This window comes from Oncorhynchus gorbuscha, linkage group LG25, assembly GCF_021184085.1.
Source record: "Oncorhynchus gorbuscha isolate QuinsamMale2020 ecotype Even-year linkage group LG25, OgorEven_v1.0, whole genome shotgun sequence".
NCBI classification, from domain to species: Eukaryota; Metazoa; Chordata; class Actinopteri; order Salmoniformes; family Salmonidae; genus Oncorhynchus; species Oncorhynchus gorbuscha.
The window spans coordinates 14,271,510-14,293,519 of NC_060197.1; the positions used below are offsets into that span (position 1 = coordinate 14,271,510).

At 44.4% G+C, this 22,010-nt stretch overlaps 2 protein-coding genes across 2 annotated transcripts in view; both read left to right on the forward strand.

Moving 5' to 3' along the window:
* The first annotated feature begins 228 nt into the window (after positions 1-228).
* Positions 229-13,268, forward strand: LOC124014156 (phosphatidylinositol 4,5-bisphosphate 3-kinase catalytic subunit gamma isoform-like). Its single transcript, XM_046328906.1, has 18 exons — positions 229-412; positions 1,038-1,437; positions 1,547-1,809; positions 1,993-2,350; positions 2,557-2,852; positions 3,062-3,585; positions 3,794-4,028; positions 4,827-5,036; positions 5,413-5,494; positions 5,592-5,695; positions 5,872-6,018; positions 6,100-6,190; positions 6,353-6,483; positions 7,626-7,737; positions 8,287-8,444; positions 8,573-9,422; positions 11,438-12,291; positions 12,380-13,268. The coding sequence occupies exons 2-16, from the start codon at positions 1,050-1,052 to the stop codon at positions 8,852-8,854; spliced, it is 3,381 nt and encodes a 1,126-aa protein (XP_046184862.1). The 5' UTR covers positions 229-412; positions 1,038-1,049; the 3' UTR covers positions 8,855-9,422; positions 11,438-12,291; positions 12,380-13,268.
* Positions 13,269-13,708: 440 nt separating this feature from the next.
* LOC124013945 (cAMP-dependent protein kinase type II-beta regulatory subunit-like) overlaps positions 13,709-22,010 on the forward strand; it is an 8,523-nt gene continuing 221 nt past the window's right edge. The window contains exons 1-11 of the mRNA XM_046328522.1: positions 13,709-14,316; positions 14,901-14,936; positions 15,401-15,453; positions 15,738-15,821; positions 15,947-16,053; positions 16,402-16,555; positions 16,898-16,999; positions 19,737-19,811; positions 19,910-19,978; positions 20,173-20,317; positions 20,490-22,010. The exon at positions 20,490-22,010 is cut by the window's right edge and continues 221 nt beyond it. Of these exons, the coding sequence (XP_046184478.1) occupies positions 14,034-14,316; positions 14,901-14,936; positions 15,401-15,453; positions 15,738-15,821; positions 15,947-16,053; positions 16,402-16,555; positions 16,898-16,999; positions 19,737-19,811; positions 19,910-19,978; positions 20,173-20,317; positions 20,490-20,626 (1,245 nt within the window). The 5' untranslated portion in view covers positions 13,709-14,033 and the 3' untranslated portion in view covers positions 20,627-22,010. The remainder of the gene's footprint in view (positions 14,317-14,900; positions 14,937-15,400; positions 15,454-15,737; positions 15,822-15,946; positions 16,054-16,401; positions 16,556-16,897; positions 17,000-19,736; positions 19,812-19,909; positions 19,979-20,172; positions 20,318-20,489) is intronic.

Here is a 22,010-nt window from a genome sequence, read left to right on the forward strand (position 1 = left end):
TTTTTAGTGAATATGACAATGGACATTGAATATAAACCCATCAATCTTGGCATGGATACAATAACATAACGCCTTCAAAAATCAGTAATAGTAATAGTAATGGTAATTTTCAAGTAAATTGCTTAATCATAATGGCATTACTCGGCTGTGGGTTTCTGTAGTCCAGTTCCCTCAAAACTACAGTCATGGCGCCTCTGAGCGACCAATAAGAGCGCAACATGTAGACTTGCATGGGACTCCGCTTCACACATCACGGGGAGGGGTGAATGGAATAGCAGACAGAAAGTTTTAGTACCACGGACTTAACATGAACTAAGGAGAAACTGGGACCATTCTACAAATATTTACAAATGCCTAGTGACCCACCGTGTCATATTTCTGCTGGCGTGAGTGTGTTTAGGCCTACCGAGCGGTAAGTTTTCTTCATTGACTTTCCCCATGTAATCGGTCATACCGTTATTTTCTGTTTTTGAAAACTAACGGCTCTGGATTTTCTCATGGAAACTATCTGTAACATTGAAGTTTCATCAATCATTTTTTTGTATTTTTATATAATGTATGATTTTATTTTAAACTGTATGTTTGTTTTTGTGGGCAGGTGTAGGGGACTTGTCAATTTATTTTCAAGTTGTCATTGAATCATTTTTTGAAATATATTCTGAAATGACTAAGGTGGAATTTACAATTTTGCGAAATTCTGGTTGCTCAATTTTACTGCAACATTATCATATTTTGATGAGTTATACCAATGACTGTATGGGGTTGATACATTGTTACTGCTGACAGTGCTTCTCCTTGCTTCCTGCTTTGCAACTTCCTATGCAGAGAAGTTGATCTGAAAGAAGAAGTTGAACAAGCTTGATACGCAACATCATAAAATAAAACAGAAATAGTATAAGCATAACATATCATGATAGAGCATCTTATTTTGGCTAAGTTTACCAACATGAGATAAATATACATGCTACATTTAACATCCCTTACAAATCCATCTATTCTAATCTAAACACATCTATTATATTCTTCATTGATAATAGATAACTCGTGTTATGGAACAGCAAGTGAGTGATGAAGAAGAACCTCAACCTGTCGTCCTTAGAGAAGAGAACCGGAGGAGGAGAAGAAAGATGAAAGCCTTCACCTCCACCCTCTCCGTGGCCATGGATCAGATAGCCGTCGAGTTCGTCCTCCCCACCACCACTAAGAGTAGCCGCAGCCCGGACACCTTGCTCCTGGAGGTGGCTGGGAACTGGACGGTGGAGCAGGTGAAAGCCCAGGTGTGGCTGAGGGTAGTAGCCACCAACCTGTGCCCCGAGTTCTACCAGAAGTACTCCCCTGACCACTGCATCCTGCTCTACCAGAAGAAGGGCAACTGGTGTGAGATCTACGATAAGCACCAGGTGTTTCAGACCCTGGACTGCATCCGCTACTGGAAAGGTAGAAGATTTTAGTCTTAAATCTTTCTTTTATACCCTTGCATTTTTTGTATATATTTTATCGTGAGGTGTATTGAGATGTTTTCATAAAGTTGTATTTGAATCTAAAGCTCTAAAGAAAGATGTGGGGAAGATCCACTTGACGTGCCGGCCTCAGCCCTCTGAGGAGTCCACACAGTACCAGAGGTATCTCAACTACCTGATTGGCTACGACGTCACCGACGTCAGCAACGTACACGATGACGAGCTGGAGTTCACCAGGAGGAAGCTCCTCACACCCCGCAAGATAGAGCTGGCCGACCGGGACCCCAAACTCTACTCAATGGACCCTTGGATCACATCCAAGCACCTCCCAGAGTACCTGCTCACCAAGGTATGTAACCCCTAACCTGGCTGCTCCAGGGGTGCAGCTCTGTGGGCGACCCTGTGCTGCTTGCCTGCTCCCAGCCTGTTCTATATTGGGTGATGTAGCTGGGTACTGGGACAGCAAAAAATAGCCAATTTCCGTTGCCTCTGTATCATGGATCAATAAAGATTGAATAATATTTTATTCTAGGTGACCAACAGCCACATCCTGCTGGTCATTCACAGGAACAAGGCCAGCCAGACCATCAAGGTGTCCATCGACGACACGCCCGTCCAGGTGCTCCAGACCTTCTTTACGAAGATCTCCAATAAGAGGGCTCTGCTGGGAGTTCCTGAGGATGTGTGTGAGGCAGACTATGTCCTGAGAGTGTGTGGCAGGGAAGAGTATATCTATGGGAACCACCCGGTCAGGGACTTCCACTGGGTCCGACAGTGTCTGAAGAACGGGGAGGAGATCCATCTGGTCCTGGAGTCGGCTCCTAATCCAGGTCAAGACCTGGTCCAGAAAGAGGACTGGGCACAGGTGGATGACTGTACTGGAGTGGCAGGTAAGCTAGCATCAATATTCCCAAAGTAATCATATCAGAATATTTCACCAATAGATTACATTTTACAATATGCACTTTTCATAACATTAACAAACTCCCCTAGGTCATAGAGTTGTGCCACAATAACCAATATTATAGCACATGATTTTCCTTTGGGGAATATTTATTTGATGATTAAGATGATTCATATTCCTCTGTTCCAACAGGCACCCATGAGCAGCTGACGATCGACGAGAAAGACCACGAGCGGGTCTTCACAATCTCTCTGTGGGACTGTCACAGGAAGTTCAGGGTTAAAGTCCTGGGCATAGACATCCCGGCCCTGCCGAGGAACCCTGAGCTGATCGTGTATGTGGAGGCCAGTATCTTCCATGGCCAGCAGCTCCTGGCTCAGGAGAGGACCTCCTCCAAGGCTTTCACTGAGGAGGTGCTGTGGAACACCTGGCTGGAGTTTAATATACGCATCAGAGACCTGCCCAAGGGGGCTCGCCTCAGCCTACAGGTAAACTAGGAAACCGTATAATGTTTTTTTGGTTTAGTCTGGCAGCTGTATCTATATTTGCTTTAGCCAACATCTTTGTTGTGACCATGCTATTATTTCTGGGATTTCTTTTGTAGAATACCAGTCTATTATTTGGAGAATATAGTATGAATCACAACTGAATTCAATTAATTGCAATTTAACTCTATTCTCTTTTCTCCTCTCCCCAGGTGTCCTGTGGGAAGGCCCAGACCCAGACTTCTAAGGGCACCTCCTACCAGGACAACGGAGGATCCCCAGTTGGAAGTGGCAGCGGCAGCCATGATTGTAATAAGACTAAGAGTCGTCTGCTGTATTACGTCAACCTGCTGCTGGTGGACCACCGCTCGCTGCTGCGCCAGGGAGAGTTCATCCTCCACATGTGGAAGATGCCTGAGAAGACCGAGGACAACAGCAGCGTCAATGCAGACAAGCTGACCTCAGCCACCAACCCAGACAAGGCCTCCTCCCTGGCCGTAGCCATCCTGCTGGACAAGTACTGCTACCCAGTGGCCCTGCCCAAGAGCAGGGAGGGCAAGGAGGCCGGGGGGGAGGGTCGGGAGGCCGAGGGAGGGGAGAGGGGGCAAAGGGAGATGCCTAACCACCTGAGGAAGCAGTTTGAGGCAATTGTTGAGACCGATCCACTGCACCCTCTCAGCCAAGAAGACAAAGAGCTGCTGTGGCACTTCAGAGAGGAGTGTATGCGTCACCCCAGGTAAGACTGACTGGCATGGTCATCTAATACTATATTACTGAATAAGTCAGTTTATAATACAGAAGCACTAGTTTCATCCCAAATCCATCTTTCTTGTTCTTATTTGAAATATGTTTTTCTAGAAGAGTATCACAGAGACCTTCTTAAATATGATTCGGTGCAATTTTTTTCTTGAAATGTTGTAAAACTCCCTACTGTCTTCTCCCAGGGCATACCCCAAGCTGCTGGGCTCTGTGCGGTGGGGTAGACAGGAGGCTGTCCTGGCCACCCATAGGCTGTTGGAGAGGAGCTCTGTGTGGGACCGTAGTGTGCTGGATGTGGGCCTGGCCATGCAGCTGTTAGACTGCCACTACTCTGACGCTCACGTCCGCTCCATGGCCGTACGCAAGCTAGAGACCCTGGGGGACGACGACGTCCTGAGGTACCTGCTGCAGCTGGTCCAGGTGAGTTAGTCGGACTTGATGGAACCAAAATTTGGCTGAGAAATATCTGATGTGTTTCCGTCTTGGTTCTGTCAAGATTCGGTCTGTGCCATAGAGGAACCGAGTTTCGTTACACAGCCCTAGTCATGCAAGTTGACATTTATTGTCATGACTCTTGTCCTGGAGACAGAACAGAGCGATTTCACCAGAGCAATTTCACCTAAAGTCAAAATTGCCTATATTGTAAAAATTCATAAAAACAAACATTTGCTTTTTTGTTCTTAATTTAAGGTTAGGCTAACTCATTATGGTTAGCAGTTTGGTTAAGGTTAGGTTAGGTTTAAAATCTGATTTTATGACTTTGTGACTGTGCTAGCTAGTGACCTCTCTGCAGAGCTGCCACCAGAACAAGATTCATGACGAGAAAGACTAAGTAGCCCTAGTCATAGGTGGTTGGTCTACCTGTCTCTGAAGCACACATAAAAACAAAATAGCTGTTTCATACATTGACTAGAAAAAAAATACAATAACAACCTTTATAGACAAGGCTTCCTTTTTACCTGGTGTTTTCCCAGAACGGAGCACCTGTGGGTAGTTTTACATGTGTCATTCGTCAGTGTAGAGTCAAATAAGCTGTCTCTACTGTCAACAATGAGGCCTTAGTTAAAAATGCAAAACAGTATGAGTATTAAAAAATCCCCAAACGGGAAGATACTTTACAATGTCGCATTACAGTTTACTGAAACATTTTGCTTGCATGTATTATGTGTTTACTTTGAGGGAAAAAAATGCATATGTGTGCTCCTCTGTGTTTTTCAGGCTGTGAAGTTTGAGCCGTACCATGACAGTGCCCTGGCCAGGTTCCTGTTGAAGAGAGCTCTCAGGAGTAAGAGGATAGGTCATTTCCTTTTCTGGTTCCTGAGGAGTGAGATCGCCCAGTCCATGCATTACCAGCAGAGGTACGCTGTGCTGCTGGAAGCCTACCTCCGAGGCTGTGGAGAGGACATGCTGCAGGACTTCAGACGCCAGGTGGGTGAATAGCCTTAACCCCAGCCGTAAACAAGAGTATGGTGTGATGTGTGATCGGACACAGTAGGAGTGGGTGAGGGGAGTTCCTCCTGCGTACAATGTGACGGAAGGGCTTTGACGTCGTAGCCAAGGTACCTCTGGTACTGTGTGGCCTCCTCCGAGGGCTGAGGCCGGCACGTCAGGTCGGCCTCATTCTAGTCACATCTTTCTTCAGATACAACTTTATTAAAACATCTCAATACACCTCACAATAAAATATATACTGTACGCAAAAGAATTGGAGGATTGAAAAGACAGATTTAAATAGACTAGGTCGCTAAAGTGTCAGATAACGAGGATCTGAATAAAGAATAATCCAATTCGTTATCGTCAACAGGTGGAGATGACAGAAGCCCTGCAGAAAGTCACCAGGGAGATCAAGGCCATGTCTGCTGAGAAATATGATGTTTCTGCACAAGGTGAGCCTGTCGCCTCAGGTCAACGTACCTCGTATAAGGGATCGAGATAAAATCATATAGAAAGGAATACGTATATGAATCCTGGTGGTATGTTCAGTTGTGTTCCAGCTGCGTCAGAAGCTGGAGAACCTGCAGACGTCTGGGCTGCCAGAGAGCTTCAGAGTGCCCTATGACCCGGGTCTACGGGCTGGTGCTCTGGTGGTGAGTGGAATAATACCTATCCATCTCTATTCTACCCCCCTCTTATTTTCCTCCATGTATCTTCTCGCTTGTCCCCATCCCTTGCTTCACCATCATTTCCTGTATCCTCCACTAATTGTATTTTACTCCTCCATTCTCTCCTGTGTTTGACTGTAAACATGGGTCCCTCTCTTCAGATAGAGCAGTGTAAGGTGATGGCCTCTAAGAAGAGACCGCTGTGGCTGCAATTTAAGAGGGCTGACCCCACCACGCTGTCCAGTGACACCATCGGGGTCATCTTTAAGGACGGGGATGACCTCAGGCAGGACATGCTCATTCTACAGGTATGTGGGCTTGCTTTCTCAATGGGTTAGGCAAAACTGTCCACCAAATGTTCCATGACAACGAATTGCTCCTCCTTTTAGATTCTGCTGATCATGGAGTCCATATGGGAGGAAGAGTCTTTGGACTTGTCCTTACTGCCCTACGGTTGTATCTCTACTGGGAATAAAATAGGTATGTCAACTGACTTTACACGGTCATGATGTGTTAATAATAATATATTATAACATATAATATATAGTGTATAAATAATTATAGATAAATATGCCATTTCTTATTAAATAAGCATTGTTCTCTATTCTCTTATTCTCTCTCTCTCTCTCTCTCTTTCTCTAGGGATGATTGAGATAGTGAAAGATGCCACCACTATTGCCAACATCCAGCAGAGCGTTGTGGGAAGCACAGGAGCGTTCAAGGACGAGATCCTCAACCAATGGCTGCGGGACAAGTGTGTGAGCGAGGAAAAGGTAGCTGGCTATAATTACTCCCACGGTGCTGCAGCGTCTCAGCTGTAGAGGATATAACTGCACCGCTAAGGAGGAAGGAAACACCCCTGCTACATTTCCTGTTACCCAGGGCTTTGTCTGCAGCACTATTCACGTATACTCAGGCTGTGTAGGCTGAAGCAACTCCACATTTTCAGCTCTGCTATGTCTGTTTTTGAATTGGCCTGTTAGAAATATCCCCATGCAGCATTACATTTACATTTTACATTTAAGTCATTTAGCAGACGCTCTTATCCAGAGCGACTTACAAATTGGTGCATTCACCTTATGACATCCAGTGGAACAGCCACTTTACAATAGTGCATCTAAATCTTTTAAGGGGGGGGTAGAAGGATTACTTTATCCTATCCTAGGTATTCCTTAAAGAGGTGGGGTTTCAGGTGTCTCCGGAAGGTGGTGATTGACTCCGCTGTCCTGGCGTCGTGAGGGAGTTTGTTCCACCATTGGGGGGCCAGAGCAGCGAACAGTTTTGACTGGGCTGAGTGGGAACTGTACTTCCTCAGTGGTAGGGAGGCGAGCAGGCCAGAGGTGGATGAACGCAGTGCCCTTGTTTGGGTGTAGGGCCTGATCAGAGCCTGGAGGTACTGAGGTGCCGTAGTAGTGGTCACAGTTGGGCCTTGTGTTCAACATAGCTCAGTATTTGAGTGTGTTACCTGCACATGTAAGTAGCTTTCATTTCTTCTTCCTCCATAGTTCCCTAGAACGAACGCCCTCCCCTTTGCAGCAGAGGCCAGGCAAAAGCGCGCGCTTTCTGTGCCACTGGCTTCAATCAGGTCCACCAAACGCAGATAATAAGAGCACCATAGCTTTAGGGTGAAGGTATACCACAGAAGCTACCACAGCGCTAGCAGATAAATAGAGAAAGATGAAACACGGTTTCAGTCACTGTGTTCGCTCCAATATTGTCTGTGGAAATACTCGAGCAAGGCTGGTTGTATGAAATGGCAGCTCACGAATGCTCTTCATTTCCTCCACTCTGTGTCTCCATCACTTCCCCTCTCTCTGTCTCTCCCCTTCACTCGCCATCATTGTATCTCCCTCTCTTTCGCTGTCTTTCTCTCTCTGTGTATCTCTCTCTGTGTATCTCCCTCTCCTCCCTGTAGTTCCAGCAGGCGGTGGAGAGGTTTGTGTTCTCCTGTGGAGGGTACTGTGTGGCCACCTACGTGCTGGGGGTAGGAGACAGACACAACGACAACATCATGATCACTGAATCTGGTACCAGAGCTCTTCCTCATCTCGCTATAGCGCAAACACAATACAGTACTTGGCGTTAAGTGGTTGCCAAAACATTAGGAATACATTCCACAATATTCTATATATGTGGATGAACCCATAGAAAGTTATTTTCTGTTCATCTGAATGTAGTCACTTGTTTCTGATGTATTGGGTGGTTTATCTATAACATTATTTTCCCCCTTTGTGAACATGGTCTCTAGCTGTGTGTTGCCGCTTTCCATGTTGTCTGTTGTCTGTAGCTTGTGAGGTGTGGAAACACTTTGTTGCTTTTATGAATTTTGTCTTGCTGCTTTTTGTTCTATGTTGCTCTGTCTGTATGCTATGTCTTGATTGTCCTATGTTGCTATGTCTTGCTTGTTCTATGGTGCTATTGTCTATATTGTAATTGTTTTTAATAACCTGCCCAGGGACTGCGGTTGAAAATTAGCCGGCTGGCTAAAACCGGCACTTTTACTGAAACGTTGATTAATGTGCACTGTCCCTGTAAAAATAAAATAAACTAAACTAAACTGATATGTCTGCCCTCAGGTAACCTGTTCCACATTGACTTTGGCCACATACTGGGGAACTATAAGAGTTTCCTGGGTATCAGTAAGGAGAGGGTTCCCTTCGTCCTCACCCCTGACTTCCTCTATGTCATGGGCACATCAGGGAAGAAGAGCAGCCCACATTTCCAGAAGTTCCAGGTACTCAAATGAACGTGTTGTCCAACCAGTAAAAATACATATACACAAACTCACTCACACGCAAACACCCACCCACACCCACCCACACACACTCACACACACTCTTAACTACAGCATTGATCTTCCAGGATGTGTGTGTGCGGGCCTACCTGGCTCTGAGGCATCACACCAACCTCCTCGTCATCCTGTTCTCCATGATGCTGATGACGGGCATGCCTCAGCTCACCAGCAAAGAAGACATCGAGTACATCCGCGAAGCGCTGACTGTGGGCCGGCCGGAGGAGGAGGCACAACGCCACCTGCTGGACCAAATAGAGATCTGCAGGGACAAGGGTTGGACCGTGCAGTTCAACTGGTTCCTACACCTGGTGCTGGGCATCAAGCAGGGGGTGGATAAACGCTCAGCCTAGGGTGCTCCCCTTATGGTGTCAATGGCTTAGTGGGCTGGCAACACCAGAGGGGTGGGTTCAAATCCCACATGGGCCACATATGTGATAATTGTAAGCCACTTTAGGTAAAGATTACTATGTTGATTGGACTCCCAAATAAGGAGAGAGGGAGATATAGTCAGAGACCAAAGTCTGGATCTAAAAGTTTGTCAACCCTTCCTCAATGATGTAACCAGTTGTTCTGATGCATTGCCCATTGACTGTACCATGGACTGTATACAGTAAGAGTCTTATTTTTGCACTTTCAAGATCAAAGCCTGATCTTACCATATGTTTATGAGTTCTACATAAATATTGACCCCTGTTCCTCTGCTAATGCACTGCATCTGATTGTATCATCTGTTAATATAACATCCGACTTGCATGACTGATGGTGGCAATACCATAATAAACCTAATCATAGAGAAATATAGTTATATATTATGTCTCATCGCTAGAGGTCGACATGCAGATGTTAAACTGAGTGACTCACCAACCTCGTCAGAGGAAGAGGTCTCTAGGAAACCAAAGGAAGCTTTTCCACACCCGGGTGAGTTCACATAAACCAGATATTAGAATTTCGGGTGTTTCATCGTGGAAGCAGTCAGTATAGTTTTACCATAAAATGACATTTCACTCATCAAGATGAACGAGGTTGAGGATTAGGCGCGCAGTATCGAAGTAGGCTAGCTAGCTACTTAAATGCATATGAAATGTGTGCCGCACCACCCCATGTCGCCCGCGAAGCGTTTATGCGCAAGCCCAGAGCAATCCAACTATTGACATTGAAGCCAGTGAATCCCAGCTAACCCAATTCGAGCCAACTCAATTGTGCCTCTGTGTCCTGGATCGGTAGCCTCTCTCCATCTCAGGTCTTGGGGATGGGGATGCGGTTGCAGCTTCAGTGTCTGCAGCTGGACTCCGTACGGAGTGTCCTGGAGGCAGTGATCCGGAGGAGCTTTGGTCTTGATGGAGTACAGGTGCTGTTCACACGGGACAAACGCTGTTGACACGCCACGGAAAACGCATCCTCACAGCCCTGCGGGTGGAACAAAAAGCCCCACTAAAACCCGCTCTGGCTCTCAGGAAAAAAACTGCAGCTTCAAATTCGCTCCATGAATTAAAATCACAATTTAATACCCAACAGGTTTTTTTGACTACCTGAACCTACTATTTGGTTTTGAAGCATAGAAACCAAACCATATGGTTTGAATGAAAAATACTTTAATGAGCATGAAAAGGTGAATGTAAGAAGCGCTCAATTTCAAATAGACAACGTGTCATATTAAACAGCATATAAACACGAAATAGGTCAGCAGCCAGACAGGGAGCCGAAGAAGGAATGTAAATGAATTATTCATGCAATATTAAAAATGTTTCAAGGCTATAGCCTACAAAGAAATATATTGTGAAGCATTTTTGAGTGCAACACACTGCTGGTATGGAGTCAGGGACATTAAGCACTCAGCATTTTAACAACAGTTTGTTGTATTAAATCATAATAGTCTAAATTGCGCATATAAGCTGTGACACTTAGAATTAAATACACACTAAAATGAAACATGCCTTATTAAGCTCAGTCTAGAGTTCATTTGAATTTATTTTTTAGAAACACCAGTGTTTGGCCAGGGTCTGTGGCTTCAGGCTCATGTGATGGTGCCTCTAGAGCAGGGCAGCAATGGAGAATATGCTCTCCGAGTTTGTAGAGCCACTGGGGATGCTAAACACCCTTATGGCCACTCTTGACAAGCTGGGCAGGGATGAAGAGTTGTTATTTTTTTTCTTCTATTGGTAAGCCTAAAGGTTTTTAGGCAAATAAACCCAATCAAAATGGAAAGTGCCTTGAAAGTTGGAATATGAAAATCAATCATGGCCTATTGTATAGATAATCTAACAAAAATGAAGGAAACTTTTATGAGGTCAGATTTTTTGTGTATAAATATTTTGCTACAATGAAACTTAATTAGCTACTCACCTCGTTCCTTTCTTTTAGCATGTGCACGTAGTAAGTACACCATCGTGCTTTCAGGATATGTGTCATTTCAGATCCCGCAATGATTCTTTAGTTGTGGACATTACATCACCACACTCCCTCTCTTGCTCTTGGTCCTCATCTTTGCAATTCACCTTGATTTTGCACCTGTGTGTTTTATCAGTTTCTTTACGAAAATATTTAGCACACCATGATAGTAGCTAAAGTAAGGGGCTATAGCAGCACACAAGTAGATTACAAATGCATGCTGTGCCAGGAATGCCCAGAGCTCGTGAAGTGAGTGGTATTGGAGCAAAATTGGAGCGGGCGAGAAGGCCGATGCTCTAGCCTTTGGGAATCTCGCTCCATGCTCCAGTCAAATTGGGCACGCTCCAGCTCCGCCCACATACTCTGACACACACACACACACACACACACACACACACACACACACACACACACACACACACACACACACACACACACACACACACACACACACACACACACACACACACACACACACACACACACACACACACACACACTTACAATACTTTGTGAAATCTCAATCTCTCTGTGTGTGTGTGTAGGATGGTGGTGGAGTGTGTGAGGAGACAGCTCGGTGACAGGAGATGGCTCCCAGACCTTCGTCCTGCTGCTCGCCTCATTGCTACGGGAGATACAGAAACACACCCGAAAATCCCCCGGGAAGGTGCCAAGCGTTTGGCTGAAGCTCTGCTGGCCTTTGGATTGGACGAGCTCAGTAATGTTATCACTGTTGGAGTGGCTCCACCTGGCTCCTCCCGTTCAGACACACACACCCCAGGACAGACAGATACACCCACTCTGTGTCGCCTACTCAGTGCTTTCCTTCACACCCGGATCAGCCCTACTCATGCAGAAATCATCAGCCAACTGAACTGTGAGCTGCTCTCCCATTGGAGTTGCCATGGCGACTTCGTAAATGAACACTTCCCTGCTCTGCACACAACAGTAGCAGGCTTCCTATTGGCTGTTCCAGTCTGCTGGAGGTCATACATGCAGATTTCTCTACACCCCTCCCATTCTGCCACCATGGACCAATCGGGGCCCTTGCGGTGACAGAACACCTGGAACCCAGCCTACAGATTGGTGGAACTGTATTGGAGCTGGGTGGGGCTAATGTAGGGATAGAAAGTGTGTGTGTGAGATCAGGGTGGGGGTTAGACAGTGTGTGTGTCACCCTACAGCATGTAGGAGTGTCTCTGCTCCTCTCATCAGTCAGACAGTCGGAGGCCTTCCTGGCTGCAGTGGGGAGGTACGCTGTGTGTGTGTTAGAGTGTGTGTGAAGACGACCTTACCTTGTTCTCTGTGCTCAGTGGAACCCAGCCTGTCTCAGACTGGGCCGTGATTGGACAGGAACATGTTGCTACGGTGACCTTCTGCTGGTGCTGGGAGCTCACAGGTATGGTTACAGGATAGTTACACGCGCGCACACACACAAACACACACATACACACTATGCTAATTATGTGGTTTTCTCTCTCTCCCAGGTTCGTCAATGTGGGGTTTCCTAAGGCAGAGGACAGGGGCAGACCCCACAGTCTGGTTGTGTGTGGACAGACAGAGGGCCAGGCGGAACAGAGTGTATGTGCTGTACGAGATGCTCTACACATGCTGCATACTACTACCTGGGTGCCCAAACACAGGACTAGAGCTACAGAAAGAACCACTTACACACACACAGACATGATGGAGCCTTGTAGTGTAATTTCCGTGGGCAGGACTTTTGACTTCCTGTTACGCCACACCCTCCGTCAAACAAAGACACGCACACTCCGTCAAACACAGACACGCACACTCCGTCAAACACAGACACGCACACTCCGTCACACTTGGACACCCCTGCCGCCTCGGGGATGTTAGCAGAGGCCCTACTGAGTGTGCCCAGACAGATCTACTCCCACAATCCTCGGCGCTACCTTGAGGCTCTCGCACACACTCTCAGCTGCATACGTAACCATGGTAACTCTCCGGACCCGCTGGAGACAGTGCTGTTCTGGTAGTGGATGGTTCTAATATGGTCCAGGCTGACACTATGTCAAGGTCTATGTCTGGGTCAGGGGTAAAGGAGGTGACAGTTTGGTCAAGCTCTGGCTCTAGTTCAGGTGTGGAGTCAGTGTCCTGTATGTATCATCTGATCCTGGCTGTTCTACAGTGTCTCAGGAGTCTAGTGTCTGTGGACACTGTACTACACGCTAATACCTCACACACCTGTCAGAGAGAAGAGGAGGAGGGTGACGACTGAGAACTCATACTTGATTTTATTTCATTGTACATCCAAAAGTTTTGTATTCAATTCTTGAAAAAGTAAACTCCTGGTGTAGTATGTCTTTTCATATGAATTTCTATGTTAATAAATCCAATTTGATTAAATGGTTACATGGTTATATTATGTTGTTACAGCGACTGGACAGACTGTATCCTTCATCGCCTCTGCTCCACTGTGGAGGAGAAAACACTCTACCCAACTCTCCCTTTTTCTTATTAATTAACTTCTATGGAGGTCAGTTGCTGTATTTAGGTATCAATTAAAAATGGAATCTCCTTGTGAAATAATTGTTCACAGTGTAGGCCTACATAGGACAATTGTTATGCAAAAAGGAAACTACTATGCTAGACTGTCAATATGCATGACGAAATATTGGGAATAATGTACATCTGATGTGAATTTTGAGAATGGTAAAATCACAGAGTTTCTAAACATTCTGTTCTGTCTGGTAAAACGATGCTCCCTCGAGATGGAGTGGTGACTGATCTACTCACTCTTCTATTTCTATGATTCTGCGTGCGCAAGCTCTATATAGTTGGTTGTCATGGATACCTGGGTCACATGCGTGGGTTTCCCGAAGCAGGCAGCAAAATGATGCGAGCTAGCTAGCTAGCATTGTTACTGCCATTTTCATTCAGATTTCATCAAAAGGCGGTAGCTAAGTTAGCAAGCTATAGCTAGCTACAGATGAACATACATTGAGAATGGGTATAACGCCAACAATATTTGTTGCAAAAGGCTGTGTTTGGGAACGTATTATTCAAGTGAGCTGTCAACCCTTACAAGCCTGAGCTGGAATATCATTTTTTTTTATATTCAGAAAATAGCCAGCGGTATTTTTATTATTTGCCTGACTCTTCAAAGACCGATTAGAAATGAGTATTGAAATCCCAGACGGATTGACGGAGCTGTTGCAAAGCTTTACAGTGGAAGTGTTGAGGAATCAGCCAGGAGACCTTCTGGACTTTGCCTTGCAGTATTTCATCCAACTGAAGGAGAATCAGAGAGGATCCGCCTTTGACAATGCCCGAGATTCGGCTAACGGTCGACCTGGCGATAATGTTAGCAGTGGAAGATTGGTCAATTTTGCCGAGGAGACAATGCAAATTGATTCGGAAAATGAAGAAGAAGAAGATGATGATGATGAGGAATTCGTAGGTAGCTAACCTCACCGTTCTGCTAGAAAAGTCAGTACTGCCTGTGTGATGCTGCTAACCTTGATAGCTCGCTAGCTAACGACGTTACGGTGGCAGCCACTGAGAAAGTCAAGCTCGCTAACGTTTTGCTACTACTATGCTATAGTTACAGTAGTCAGCCCAGCTGACGTTAGCTACTGACCATTTTACCATGAATCCCTCGTGGACAGAGGGAAGTGACAACTTTCGCGATAATTTTAATTCTGGGTAGGCCAAGAAAAGGCAATTGAACTCTAATCTCAAAGGGAAATGGCTATCTAGCTACCATCCCAAAACCTCAAGTAACCCCCATTGTTTACTTTGGCCGGCAGTGGAGTGGAAAGAATGTTCTGAAAGTGTCGGTGACTATCCTGACCTGTGTGAGCATCAGTAGCGTTAGCTAGCTGATGCATTCCATGTTAGCTAGCTAACGTTAGCTGAAAACAATCAACAGTGATTTTAGATCAGAATAATCTCTCTATATGTCAAGCCAGAACATGGTTACATGGTTATATCATAGTAAAATACACCTCATCTTCATGTAACTTTTTTTTGTTTTTTTTGTAGCTCCAGTGATCAACAGATTCTTGAGAAGATCTTCAGGTAAGAAGGTTTGATATTCTAGCTATGTCCTTTGTATGTTGCATCCACAGAAGTCCCCACTTTTCCACTGTTTTCGACATAATGACAGGAAATGACATCAGAAGTGTGTGTTTAATGGGCATAAGGATATCCTCTCAGTGGCTGGGACTATTGATCCAGTCAGAGCAGCAATTGGTGCTGTCATCACTATCACATATGTTAATAGTACTGTAGCAGGATCACACAAGTGTCTGTCTGCTAGCCAGAGGGTTTTCAATGCACACAATACTCAAGTATCGGGAGCAGTCTAGAGTTCAGCTTGTTCACCTATAGAGACATGACCGGCTTAAACAATGCTGTGTGAAATGGATTACACTGCAGATTGTGTGACCACCTTGGTGTGGTTGGAATCACTCTTGGTATCCTGAGTGAAATGTGAAGGAGGCACTCAAGTGTAATGTGATGACTCTTGCTCCTCTCCACAGTGTGTGCTGAAGCATTCAACCCTGATGAGGAGGAGGAGGACAAAGATCCCAGGGTAAAATCACTTAACCTCCATCACTATGGGGTTGACCTCTAACCTTTAACCTCAAGTTAGCTAATGATGTGATGCCGCTGGTCCACTGCAAACCATCGTTGATGGTTTAAGTTGAACGTTTGTGTATTTATCAAGAACAAAAGAACGTTTCAGCAGAAGAAGTCAGATGCTGAGTGAAACAGGGAGGGAAGGAGATTAGATGACTGTCTGCACTCTGTACATGAACCTGATACAGTAGCTATAATAATACATGCTAATTATGGCTCTGCTCTGCTCTCTAAAAGATCACCCATCCTAAAACCGACGAGCAGAGGCACAGACTACAGGAGGCCTGCAAAGACATTCTACTGTTCAAAAATCTAGACCCGGTAAAGTAAAGTGGGGTGGAAAGACTATAGGTTAAACAAATGCATTGAGGAAAAGTAAACAAAAACTGTATATGGATGCTGCTGTCTGCCGTGTCACTGAAATATCTCTGTGGTTGTGTTAACAGGAGCAGATGTCCCAGGTACTGGATGCAATGTTTGAGATGCCAGTGGAGGCTGGCGAACACATTATAGACCAGGATGACGATGGGGACAACTTCTATGTTATTGAAAGGTAGGACTTCAGATTCATCAAGGCATTGTAAACGGACGAGACAGTCTATACAGCACTTTTTGATCCCAGGGACCATATCCACAAAGTTTCTCAGAGTAGAAGGGCTGTTCTAGCATCAGTTTTGCCTTTTAGATCATAATGAATATTATTCTATGGCCAGATCCTAGGTCAACACTCCTACTCTGCGATGCTTTGCTGATACTGGCGATGATGGGTCTGAAATCGCATCCTATTTCCTGTATTATGCACTATTATTGGCCAGAGTTTGGTGCGATATAAGATTTTCCCATATAATAAATACTTATGCAATGAATTAATTTATCATTATGATGTTGCCTTATTTCCCAGAGGGACCTTTGACATCCTGATGAAAGCAGACAGAGTGGAGCGTGTGGTGGGTTCCTATGACAACCAGGGCAGTTTTGGCGAGCTTGCCCTGATGTACAACACACCCAGGGCTGCCACCATCATCGCCACCTCTGTGGGAGCCCTCTGGTGCATGGTAGGTTGAAGGCTTCAGGGTGAACCAGTGGATTGTCCTGTAGCTGAAATGGATGAGAGGATGTGTAGGTAGGCTGTTACGTACTGTAGGTTTGAATGGTAGACTATGCCCCCCCGGTAGATTGAGGAGTGAATTACAGAAGTGATGCCTAAAGCATAACATGCCAACACTCCCTGGGTTGTCTGAAGGCATCAGCCTTGAGATCATAATCTTAACCATTACGGGACAAAACGGTGAAACTGGCCCCAGATGAGTGTTGAAGCAACTTAATTACTGGAGTAACCATGTAATGTGGTGTTTGGTTGAAATGATCTGAGGCCTGTGATGTTGTGTGTACTCTAGGACCGACTGACATTCAGGAGGATCATAGTAAAGAACAACCACAAGAAGAGGAAGATGTACGAGGCTTTCATCGAGTCACTGCCCCTGCTCACATCCCTACAGGTAACAACTGTGATCTCTATAGGTTGTTATCAATAAACCTCTCCGTTTATTTATTTTGTATTATTTAACCAGGTAGACTAGTTGAGAGTAAGTTCTCATTTGCAACTGCGACCTGGCCAAGATAAAGCAAAGCAGTTTGACACATAGAACAACACAGAGTTACACATGGAGTAAACAAAACATACAGTCAATAATACAGTAGAACAAAAGAAAACAAAAAGTCTATATACAGTGAGTGCGAATGAGGTAAGATAAGGGAGTTAAGGCAATAAATAGGCCATGGTGGCGAAGTCATTTCAATTAAACACTGGAGTGATAGATGTGCAGAATATGAATGTGCAAGTAGAGATACTGGGGTGCAAAGGAGCAATATAAATAAATACAGTATGGGGATGAGGTAGGTAGATAGATGGGCTGTTTACAAAGCTAGTGAGGGAGATGTGAGTCTCCAGTGTCATGGCAATTTCCTGTATTACCAAATGATGAGAGAGCAAACCACACACCAGTCAGAGTTATTTAAACTTCATCTTTAATTATATGAGCTTCACCATAGCCCTGTGACTAAGATCAATTCAGTGTCTATAAATGAATTCTGAGATTGCTTACAAAAGAATACTTAGTATCTTTTACAGCCAAGATACACCCCTCTCAACTCACATGACAAACCACAGATCTTAGGAACTTCACAAAGGGACTTTTACTTGAGAGAGGAGTATCCCATAGCCAGATAGCATTAGCTATAAATTATTGTTCAGTTTGGTCTCTAAAACGAGATTCTAATCTCATTCCTGGTACTTCATAGTACCAAAACATTACCTCACTATCTGGAATGCTCTTTAGGCTTTATTGGCCAAAGACATCGTAAATCTCCTCTGTCAGTGCTATCTCATAGAGGCCCATCCTCAGTGGAACACACACACACACAATATTCTAATGCAATACAAAGATTATAAAAAAATCTTACAAGCACGATAACATAATCTTGCAATTTTCCACAACATCTCCCCAATCACATGGTTTAACAGATCCATTCACATTGGAAGACACTGTTCAATTCTGACTTCTCCCTTTCTGATATTCTGCATATTACCAGACATGTAAAAGACAAGCATGACCTCTCCCCTCTCTGGGCCCCAAGTGACTTTTCCCTTGAGAAGAAAGGAAAATGCAACTGCCAACAGTATAGTCCAAAATAAGACATTCTAATGACAAGTATAAAGTAAATAAAACATATTTATCTATGTTACCTAACTAATTCTGATTCAGCTACGACACCAGCTTCAGAGATTTTTTGCAGTTCATTCCAGTCATTGGCAGCAGAGAACTGGAAGGAAAGACGAGCTCGTGCTACGAGTGGGTGCTGCTATGGTGACCAGTGAGCTGAGATTAGGCGGGGCTTTACCTAGCAGAGACTTATAGATAACCTGTAGCCAGTGGGTTTGGCGACGAGTATGAAGCGAGGGCCAACCAACGAGAGCGTACAGGTCGCAATGGTGGGTAGTGTATGGGGCTTTGGTGACAAAACGGATGGCACTGTGATAGACTGCATCCAGTTTGTTGAGTAGAGTGTTGGAGGCTATTTTCTAGATGACATCACCGAAGTCGAGGATCGGTAGGATGGTCAGTTTTACGAGGGTATGTTTGGCAGCATGAGTGAAGGATGCTTTGTTGCGATATAGGAAGCCAATTCTAGATTTAATTTTGGATTGGAGATGCTTAATGTGGGTCTGGAAGGAGGGTTTACAGTCTAACCAGACACCTAGGTATTAGTAGTTGTCCACGTATTCTAAGTCAGAGCAGCCCAGAGTAGGGATGCTGGACGGGTGGGCAGGTGCGGACAGTGATCGGTTGAATAGCATGCATTTAGTTTTACTTGTATTTAAGAGCAGTTGGAGGCCACGGAAGGAGAGTTGTATGGCATTGAAGCTTGTCTGGAGGTTAGTTAACACAGTGTCCAAAGAGGGGCCAGAATTATACAGAATGGTGTCGTCTGCGTAGATGTGTATCAGATAATCACCAGCAGCAAGAGCAACATCATTGATGTATACAGAGAGAGTCGGCCCGAGGATTGAACCCTGTGGCACCCCCATAGAGATTGCCAGAGGTCCGGACAACAGGCACTCTGATTTGAGGGCCTGTGAGGTGCAGTAAGGTTCAGAGCATTCAATTTGCCTGCTGGGGGGCAAGGAGACCCACAGCACCGCTAAAACCATTGACAACTGCGTGCCATTTTCAAGGGATTGTCAAAAAATGACCATTAGTTGAGTGAATAATAATCAGCTCCTGGAGAACAAGTCAGAACTACTAATTTGGGATTATTCCACGCAAAACTGGAACATCTCAGAGAGGGATGCTAACTGAGTGACACTTGATAATGCATTAGTAGCACAGTCCTAACACTTTGCATTCTATAGTATATACAATGCATAATGGTATACACCGTTCAAAAGTTTGGGGTCACTTAGAAATGTCATTTTCTGTCAATTAAAATAACATCAAATTGATCCGTAGTCATTGGTCATTAGACAATAGTCATTTACAACATTGACAATGTCTAGACTGTATTTCTGATCAATTTGATGTTATTTTAATGGACAAAAAAGTGCTTTTCTTTTCAAAAACAAGGACATTTCTAAGTGACTCAACTTTTGACCGGTAGTGTATATCTAAACGTGTTTATCTCCTATCTGTAGAGCATTATAGCAGCTATCACAACTGTTCTCTCGTGTCCTGACAGGTCTCTGAGAGGATGTGTGTGGTGGATGTTCTATCCTCCAAGGCCTACACTGATGGAGAACAGATTATAGCTCAGGTAATTCTCTCTCTCATTGTCCCTGTGTTTGGAGAAAGTCCATGTAAAATGTAAGATGTGCTACTCAAATGACTAACTAACTGTTGTTGTTCTGCCAGGGGGCCACAGCGAACTGTTTCTACATAGTAGAATCTGGTCAAGTACGAATAACAATGAATACGAGCAAGGTAAGGCTTGCTTCTGGATGCTCTACCGTTATTGAAACCGTTGATACGTAGTCATGGACATGTTAATATGTCTGGAGTTAGTGTCAACAGGTTCAAATGAGCTGAAAGCACCGTTACCGAGCATGTCAATGGCACAGTGTGTTCTATTGAAAGCACTATATGTCTTGTGTTGTCTGACTGTCTGTCACCCCCAGTTGAAAAAGGAGGAGGGAGAAGGGGTGGAAGAGGAGGTGGAGATTGCCATGTGTACCAGGGGACAGTACTTTGGAGAGCTAGCTCTGGTTACCAACAAGCCCCGGGCTGCTTCAGCGTACGCTGTAGGAAACGTCAAGTGTCTAGGTAAGTAGATAAAGACTGCAATCAGCTGGAGGAGCACTGCACTCCAGGAATTGTATCATTGTCAACACTCATGCTCTCTAGTCTAGATGATATCCAATAGCCTTGCTTCGTTAGCTGCAGCTGATATGGCTGTCCTTGTGTTCTTGTTTGTGTGTGTGTTTGTGTGTTCTAGTGATGGACGTGCAGGCGTTTGAGCGTCTGCTGGGCCCCTGCATGGACATCATGAAGAGGAACGTCGTCAGCTACGACGAGCAGCTGGCCGCGCTGTTCGGAAGTAACACTGGCATTCACGACAACGACACGGCGTGATAGAACACGCTCGGCAAAGACAGCTGAGACGGGATGTTTTTTTTATAACAAGGGACTCCTAGACTCTCCTGAGGGGCCAAATACTCCTGGTACTGATCTAGAGGTTTGTTCATACTGCAAACTCATACTTCATATGAGATGAATCCCATTTGTATGGTTTTAGTATTTTGTATGATACATGAACATAGTGGTGTTTGTTAATAACCTTCAGATTCATTCCTGGCCTTATATCCAAATGGTACATATGAAGACACACTTCTATCAGGTTTGTCTAATAGATGAATTACCTTACGGCTTTTGATTCAAAATGAAACATTGGGTCATCTATTGTCCAGCATTGAACCTTCCCTCACGGAAAAACACTTTAAAAAGACGTTATTTGTTGTTGTTGTTGTTGCCTATAAATGTTACCACAAGCATATGAATTCATAATGAAATTAGATTATACTTGGTGTTTCTTATCTCCCAAGTGTATTAGCTACTTTTTAGAGTAACATTTTAGTCTGGACAATTTATGTCCTATGAAAACAACAGTTTTTCCAGAGGAAGAAATCAACACATGGTATATTTCAGTGTATCTTTCACTTGTAGTTGTCAACTTATTTTTGATTAAATTGAACAATGCATATTGTAATTGAAGTGTAATAGTGCTGTAGTCCTGAGTTAAGCATTTATGATCTAGTTGGTAAAGCGCATTAATTAATAGCCAATAATTTCTTAAACTAACGTATTATATTTGTTAAATCAAATGGGACATGGACACAACTTGGTGCTCTGTAGCAAAAAAAAAAAAAAAAAGGCAGTATTTCCTGACGAATCCATGTGAAGTTGGTCTAAACAGAGCCAATTAATTAATGGACTGTGTTGCTTACTTCATTTTGTTTTCACTAGTTATTGTGTTATAAGCTGTTGATAAATTGTCAGCGGATGTTTCTTAGACACAGTGTCTTTTCCCATGTGATTTTTGATGTATCCGTGGGTGTTTTGGAGAGCTGATTTTGAGCTCAATATTTCGAACAGGTGAAACAGACAGGGTGTCTTCATAAGGGAAATACCAGATAGGGAAATTCTCTTAGCATTTTGCATATTGCTGCTAGACCTACGTTTGGTACATATTTTCTTTGGTGACAGACTGTACAAAAAAGAAAATATGTGTTGTTTTTGTCATTCACGCACTGCTCTCCTTAATAGCTTAGTACCGTATTTGACTTTTTGAACCAGAGATAAATGTCATTATTCTAACCTGCCAATGCATTTGTCAGATAGATGTTCAACCTTCAATGCAAGTGAATCTCTAAACCAGTTTTATCAGTCAACTGAAAGGATTTATCTTGCCTACCTCTGCACACAATTACCTATGCCAACAACAGGTATCTGCATTCCT